Source organism: Bombyx mori, chromosome 8 (genome assembly GCF_030269925.1).
Source record: "Bombyx mori chromosome 8, ASM3026992v2".
Classification (NCBI taxonomy): domain Eukaryota; kingdom Metazoa; phylum Arthropoda; class Insecta; order Lepidoptera; family Bombycidae; genus Bombyx; species Bombyx mori.
Genome location: NC_085114.1, coordinates 9,600,428 through 9,608,730, shown reverse-complemented (window position 1 = coordinate 9,608,730; position 8,303 = coordinate 9,600,428). Strand labels below are relative to the sequence as shown.

Below are 8,303 nucleotides of genomic sequence, written 5' to 3'. Positions count from 1 at the left end.
TCTTCTTTTTCCCACCTCTTGTGCGATCCGGCTTACGCATCATAAAACATCCTAGTTTCATATAATGTCACTCAAATTTAAAGACTAACATTAGTTAAGTTCATCTCATTTAGCTTCATATGAATTCTGATTTATCAGATTAGAATTTCTACGTGCTCTTTACGTAGAAATTATATTATAGCTGGACTAGAAGGTCTTGTAACCGCTGGCTGTAAGCCAATTGCAATATTGAAAAATTAAGAAGAACAAAAACACTTCAATTTTATTATCTACTTAGAGACTCGGCTAAAGATATTTATTTCAAATTTAAGTAATAAGTTCGTAATGTCCAAAACTCCAATAAAAGAATTGGCTATCAACTTTGTACCTAGAGGTAATTATTTACATAGAGTTTGATTTATAAACTATTATGGTTACGTTGCTGGGTATCAATATCACTTATTATCAAGTGGGCTGTGAGTTTGTCTGCCCATCATCGATTAAGAAGAAAAAGTTTAACAAACAAAATTTCTGTTGTCCATGTCGATTGAAATAGTAAGTAATTTAATAAATGATATTATTTCAGAGATTACAACTCCAAATAAAGACCAACCAGGCTTATCAAAGACTGTATTTTCACATGTGTCTTCGTTTCATAGTTTGTTAATTGATTGGGTCAAACTAAAAGATAAAGGTTCTAAGTTTTGTAAAGGGATCTCATCAGTGAAACTGCACGAGTATAATGATGATTATTATCCGCACCTATTGAAGCCATTGACTGAGGGCTTAGTTGAAATTATAGATAGCTTTCAAAATATTATCGAGGGTAAGTAAAATGATGTATGTTAGTCTAACAATCAACTACAATATTGGAGTATGTGAGACTACTTTTAATAATGTTACAGTTTAAACAATTTAATGGAATGGAATATACATTAACTTTCTAATCAATCTAATTCTAATGCAAAACTGAACTATGTCATATTTAAATGTTTCATTTCAGGTATAAAAATACTAAAAAATCAACTGGATTCACTATCAAAATTGCAGTCGACTGACCAGCCAGTAATTTTGACATGGTCAGTAGGCCGAATTCATGCTTGTGTTAAAAATACATATGAATCACTCTTAAAGGAGTACAAACTAAAAAAAATTGTGACAGGTGAAAATTATTATTATTTATTGAAACATACTGGTGGTAAGACCTCTTGTGAATCCGCACGGGTAGGTACCACCACCCTGCCTATTTTAGACGTGAAGTAGTAATGCATTTCAGTTTGAAGGGTGGGGAACCTGTTTTAATTATACTTGAGGCATTAGAACTTATATCTCGAGGTGGGTGGCGCATTTACGCTGTAGATGTCTATGGGCTCCAGTAACCACTTAACAACAGGTGGGCTGTGAGCTCGTCCACCCATCTAAGCAATGAATAAAAACAACATGCCCGTGATTACATTAGAATTCTAAGACAAGTATTCCCTTTTTTAAAACCATTCAATTCTATGCAGGCCTCCAAAATAATTAATAAACAAAATAAATAATAATAATTAATAGAAAATTTTTGGGATACAAAACATAATTTTCAGAAAATATCCGGCTTTATTTGCTACAGAATAGATTTCACATACTGCTTCCTGACAACTCTGTGATAACTCAATAATTTACATTTTTATCTTATTGGTAATTTAAGGTAAACATAATTCATCATCATCATCATCTCAGCCTGTCCATTGTCCACTGCTGAACATAGGCCTCTCCAAGTGATCTCCAGTGCAGCCGGTCCGTTGCCACCTGCATCCAACGTGACCCAGCGGTTCTTACCAGGTCGTCGGTCCATCTCGTAGGTGGCCGTCCCACACTGAGCTTGCCAGTACGTGGTCTCCACTCGAGGATCTTTCCGCCCCATCGGCCGTCCGATCTTCGCGCTATGTGGCCTGCCCACTGCCACTTCAGTGTGCTAATCCTACGGCCTATGTCAGTAACTTTGGTTCTTCTACGGATCTCCTCGTTTCTGATTCGGCCCCGTAGAGAAATACCAAGCATAGCCATCTCCATAGCTCGCTGCGCGACGCTGATAATTATAATTATAAACATAATTAATGTATATAATTTCTGTTTTCAGAAAACATAGCACACTGTAGAGATGAAAGCCTCATTGAAGTTTATGTTAGTTCTTGGGAATTTGACCCATATTTGAACATGGAAGAAAATGCTTATTTATTTGCAGAAATTGGTGTTGCTGGAATTTCTTCATTTAAAAAAATAATTTAATGCTCATTCGTCAGTATTGTCTATGTCAAGTCATTTTTGGATGTTTTAAAAGTCACAGACAATTTAATTATAAAGCTTTAAAGGCCTTATGACTAAGTGTAAACTTACTATTTTTATCTTGTACTGTAAATTGTACAATTATTTAGTATAATCCTATAGAAGTTTCAAATACAAAATAACATTTACTGATATACATGAGTGTAGTAGAGTAAAATTGACTGTATCTTTTCTATAAATTATATTGTATTAATTTGTAATAATTAAAAAATATGTAAAAACTTGTGTTTATCTTTCTAATTATATTTAGTAATAGATATAAAAAAATATGAGTAAAAAATCCATTCCCAAACTCGGAACAGTGATAAATTACTACCCTATCTTGGCTATAGAATACCATCTCTCATATTTACCCGTAAGTGACGCAAAAAGCGATTAAGAGAGTTACTGGAGAATGGGCAGCAGGGTTCTCTGACGATCGTCAATCGCCATTTACTTGTGGGTATGGGGTTTATAGGGAGGTATCACCATTTGGCCTATTTTTGTTGGGATGTTATCAAGAATTTCGGTTTAAAGGGTAGGACAGCCATTATACAACACAAATGAGACTGTTAACCTCATGATTTTTATGAGCTCTGGTAACCACTTTACACTTGTGAGACCGCGGGATGGATGTAATATGCTCTGTATTAATCCTGTCCCGCCGTCGCAATAGCCCCGACTGGGCTCCGGCCCGGTCTGGGGTAGGGCACCGGCTGTGAGCGGCAAGAGTTTTTACCGAGGTTTAACTTCCACATACCCACCTGCCGCGCGGTTGGGGATCCAGCGATTTTCTCCACAAGACTTGCTTAGATGGATGGACGAGCTCACGGCCTCTTAAGTGGTTACCAGATATCATAGACATCCGCAATGTAAATGCCGCCACCCAGCTTGAGATATGAGTTCTAAAGTCTCAGTATAATTACAACGGCTGCCCCAACCTTCAGACCGAAACGCATTACTACTTCACCGCAGAAATAGACAGGGTGGTGGTACCCACCCATGCGGACTCACAAGAGGCCCTACCACCAGTCTGAGTTAAATGTACTAATATTAAAATAATAATAATAAGTATAACAGTAGAAATATCTTACAACTTAATCTATGAAAGCGCTTTATATGGTCTACCGGGAAGAGAGTGGGCGATTAACCGTAGAACTCCTCAATTTAACCAAAAACACCTACGTATTGTTACAAAATTAGGTTCATGGTAAAAAGGTTCTGACCTCGACATTCACAATTATTGCCTCTAATTTACATAAGGTCAATTTAAGATGTGATATGAAAGCGAGGCTAGTCGTTGCCACGGCAATCGGACCCAAACAAACCTAAACGAACCACCGACTTAACTAAAATTTAATGCAGACCTTACAAATGAATCTTGATAGCTAACAGAGGTAACTATCTACACGAGACTTAATAATAAACTTAATGGCTCGGTTGATAAAATAGCTAGCAAAAAGGTGGTTGTTATTTTTTTCATAATTCAAACTTATGATCTTTCACTAAAGCGTGACTGTGTTATAATAACTCCACCGATGTACATAACATATTACGCTTTCAAGATAGTATATAGATACAGTCGGTCGGAACTTGTAGTGTAGATACATACCACAGCTTATGTTTTTAATTCTGCGCTAAGTGATCACCGAAGCCCTTTACTGGTGGTAGGGTGTCTTGTGAGCCCTGCCATGAAGCAGTAATGCGTTGAAGGGTAGGACAGCCGTTGTATAGAGCGCTGACTTTGAACTCATATATGAAGGTGGGTGGCGGCATTTACGTTGTTGATGTCTATGGGCTCCAATGACTCCGATGACTTAACACCAGGTGGGCAGTGTGCAAGTCGCTCCATCTCAGCAATAAAAAAAGGAAACCCTTGATCCGTGCGATCTAAGACTCAATTGTATTACATAACAGTTTTCAAATACAAGCACTGTTTCGCGGTAGAAATAGGTATAATATGGTGGCACTAATTACGCCCGCTACCCATTACATGATTAACGGTCCGTCCAAAAATGTGTTTCGGAACACCTATTAACCTATGCAAGATTCCTTAGAACAGTGATTCTCAACCACTGTTCCGTGGCACCTTTGTGTGCCGCCAAATCTCAAAAGTGTGCCGCCAAATTTTGCGAATATATAATAATGTTAATATTATTAAATTATATCATTTTAAAAGAAAAACATTTTAAACAAGAATATATATTTAAAACCACAAAAAAAAAATTATAGTATATTTTAGTTTATTTCGTATATTAAAATTTTTTGATAAACTATTTATGCAGTGTGTTGTAATAAGTAAATAATTCTTTTTATCTTTTTTTTTGTGTGCCGCCAAATTTTGAAATCGTTAAATATGTGCGGCAACAAAAAAAAAGGTTGAGAATCACTGCCTTAGAAATTCAAGATGAAATCGCGGTTTCAGGTTTCTGTAAGTTTTTCCTTATTGGCCGATAAATACACAAAATTCAGCTGTAGTAGATATACAGCTTGTATGTACATAGACACATGGATTGGCAAAACTATTAGGCCAAGTCCAGTGAATATTAATAAAAAATAATCCAACAAATCAATATTGCTTAATAGCAGATGTTGACAATATTTTATTACATACTGTTACGCGCTGGGGCTCGGGATATATAAATGTTTTACCAAGTACAACTAAAAACTGTATTGAACACTAAGACACTTCACAAGCACTTTAAAATTCTCAATTCGCTTCTTCCGCTTCGCTTCAGGTGATCCGTTCGCTATTTCGCTTCGAGTAGTTCCGATTACCTGAATCCCTAGAATCGTCGAGAATATTCCACAAAAGTAGAGTATTGTGTGATTCCGCTATCTGACAAAAGATGGCGTTGTACTTCCCGAGCGTTCTAGATGCTACTAGCCTTCGATATTCGTTCGACTATTCGGCGAAAGGTGGCGTTACCCTTACCAGCGTAACACTTCTTCTTCTTCTGATCAGCCCATGGACGTCCACTGCTGGACATAGGCCTCCCCCAAGCCTCGCCACAAAGACCGGTCCTGCGGTGCCTGCATCCAGCGGATCCCCGTGATCCTCAATAGATCGCGTAACACTACCATTGTTTATTAATGTACTATGGTTAGTACATTAATAAAATAAATAAATAAATTTGTAATATTAAAAAGGTATCATTGAAAGATTTTTATTTCTTTACTGTAGTTGATTAACATTTAAAAAGTCAAACTTCCACAGCGTTTTAAGTCTTTTTTTTATTGGTCAATAAAAAGTCAATGCACATACATGTACCGGAGTAGAAGAAGGGCCAATGACACAATATGGTCAAACTAGAGTTCCTTAAGCTACATGTCATTGTATTTATTTTTGCTTTTTCTAATCTAATCTGCTAATCCGTAATATACTGAAGATAAAGCTTTTTAAATATTTTACATTAATTAAATTATCTCTATATTTTCTGCGATCTGTGTCATGGGGACTACTTTGATAAATTTGAGAACAACCTTACTAAATTTCAGATAATCACGGTATTTTCTTTTTACCACCGCCATGTATCAGAGTTATTATTACCTATAATTATTGCGTTCCTTCTTATAAACAATATACTTATGAAGTTCTAATACATTTCCATAGATTTTTTATAATGGACGCGTCATTCCCAATTTATAGTGTATTTCGAATGCAGTCCTTTTTGCTGACGTATGTTGGTTATGCATCGTAAATTGAAATAAATAGTAGACAAAGTTGGTTTTTGCATAAACAATGATCAACCACTCAGAAAGCTCTATGAATTTTTTTAAACTAATTAATTATACAAAAAAACGGATTCCTTCCTACATAACACCACCGAAATAAATCAGTTGCACTCATAGATTATACAGATTGCACTTTTTATTTTATACACTCTTCACTGTTTTCCATAAGTCAGTCATGTCATAATAATGACAGATATTTATAGATCAAGGAAGGGCATCGACCTAAGGGATCCCGCAGGTTTCGAAAATTGACCCAAATTTGACAGGCAACGCCGTCGCCTTAAAGCGCCTGCCATAATTTCACACTCGGTTTAACGTTGCTATCCTCATTTATGAAACGATAAATATCTATCTACGCAGAAAATTTGGAAGCGTCGCAATTTGGTAGAGCATAAATTGAATATTATGTGATTGAAATAAATATTTAAGAAGCGCCTTGCTCGTTTTTCTTTGAACATTTCTACTCATTGAGTTTCACACAATAAATACTATGTACACGTAATCTATTTATTTACCCAATACGTTTTTTATTTATTACAAATAACCCAATGCTTATACATTACAATTAAATACTTACAAATAAGTTATAACGCCATAACTAAGCCAGTAAAGACAAGCTATTTATTGGATCGACAAATTTTAAGTACCATACGCTTAGGTATTGTAAACTGTAAATTTTACAACGGAAATTATCTAAATAGCTACAATTCTGTTAAAGCTGATAAGGGGTTACTAACGTAGACCACGGCAACTGTAATCGAAGGTAATCTAAGTTCTACGACCCATAGTACATTATGAAGACATGAATATTTTGCAATCAACAACAAAGAAAATAAATATTTTCCATCGTTTATCGTACGTCCTTTTATATAACATTGCAAACACATTTATCGGGTAGATTGATGTAGAAGATACCTACATGCCATAGAAGGTTGTGTAATTAAGGCTTATTTTTTATACTATTTTTAATTCATATTTTTCAATAAAATTTATAGGACATGTACTGGAAATTTTTCACTTTTATACATAAACAGGAACTTTATCAATGTACCTAATTTTGAAGTCATCCTTGCCTAAAAGATAGGACGATTGGTGTACTCGTATCGAGATATCGATCTCATGTCGACGTCGTGTCATAGATGTGTGAGAGTATTCACATTGTCTTACTGGTGGTAGGACCTCTTGAGAGTCCATACCGTACCGTACCGTACCTATGTACGTGGCGTACCCTAGGCCTACCCTGCCTATTTCTGCCGCGAAGCAGTAATGCGTTTCGGTTTGAAGGGTGGGGCAGCCGTTGTAACTACACTTGAGACCTTAGAACTTATATCTCAAGGTGGGTGGCGCATTTACATTGTAGAGTCTATGGGCTCCAGTAACCACTTAACACCAGGTGGGCTGTGAGCTCGTCCACCCAACTAAGCAATAAAAAAAAAGTGATATCTATGAACTTCCTGTAAGCTCTAAACACCAGGTAACCAGTGAGCTTGTTCATCCTCCTCATATATCTATAAATCGCTTTATGTATAAAATACATTACTCCTACATTATATACATCACATATTACTCCTCAGACATGATTCCTATCTACTTAAAGGTTTTCCGCGTCTTAGGAACATTAGTCAATATTAAGAGGCTGTGAAATACTGTGAAACCTTGTGACAAGAACAAAGGAGTTGTTTTTATTTTGTATCTCAATTTAGAGATATAAATATCGATAAAAATACATACATGCGATCATGTATAATGATGATCGATCGCAGATCATAACAACGTATTTGCACGCGCGTCTTCTCTGCGCACACGCAACGACTGATAGCTCACTTTACCCTTGATTATGTCAACATTAGGTTACACAGAATAAAAATGCAATGGAGTATCTTGATGCGATTATTTTTATTTATTTTTATTTTTTATTAATAGTCATTTTGATCGATTGAATTAACATTGTAATATGAATTTATTCATTCGGATGCTGTTCTAAAAGGTTAATGCTTACTCTTAAAATGAGATAGATTTAAATCTGTTTATCTATTTTACTGGTAATAACAGGTGGACCGTGGGTTTATATCTATCAATTAAATAAAATATGTTTATTACCGTGGGCTCAGAATCATTTACTGAAAATAAAAGACGGAAAATAAGATTTTTTTCCATTGCTTGAACCTTATACAAATGTTCAAGCTTATTATGTTTCGTAAAGGTATTCTGTCAGGAAGCGTTGAACAGCAAATTGTTGCCACATATTATTATATATTTTTAAGTTATTTTATCTTATCTCT

The 8,303-nt window shown here is 35.6% G+C and overlaps 1 protein-coding gene across 1 annotated transcript; it reads left to right on the top strand.

The window, feature by feature from the left end:
- Positions 1-47: 47 nt before the first annotated feature.
- On the top strand, positions 48-2,528 carry LOC119628842 (uncharacterized). Its single transcript, XM_038012617.2, has 4 exons — positions 48-373; positions 566-805; positions 983-1,141; positions 2,102-2,528. Exons 1-4 carry the CDS (start codon positions 325-327, stop codon positions 2,248-2,250), a joined length of 597 nt encoding a protein of 198 aa, XP_037868545.1. The 5' UTR covers positions 48-324; the 3' UTR covers positions 2,251-2,528.
- Positions 2,529-8,303: the final 5,775 nt, after the last annotated feature.

Bases quoted from the DNA above. Each gene is read 5' to 3' on its own strand.
- LOC119628842 (XM_038012617.2), top strand. From the start codon at position 325: ATGTCCAAAACTCCAATAAAAGAATTGGCTATCAACTTTGTACCTAGA. The intron at 374-565 runs GTAATTATTTAC...ATATTATTTCAG, and splicing joins TATCAACTTTGTACCTAGAG to AGATTACAACTCCAAATAAA. The intron at 1,142-2,101 runs GTGAAAATTATT...TTCTGTTTTCAG, and splicing joins ACTAAAAAAAATTGTGACAG to AAAACATAGCACACTGTAGA.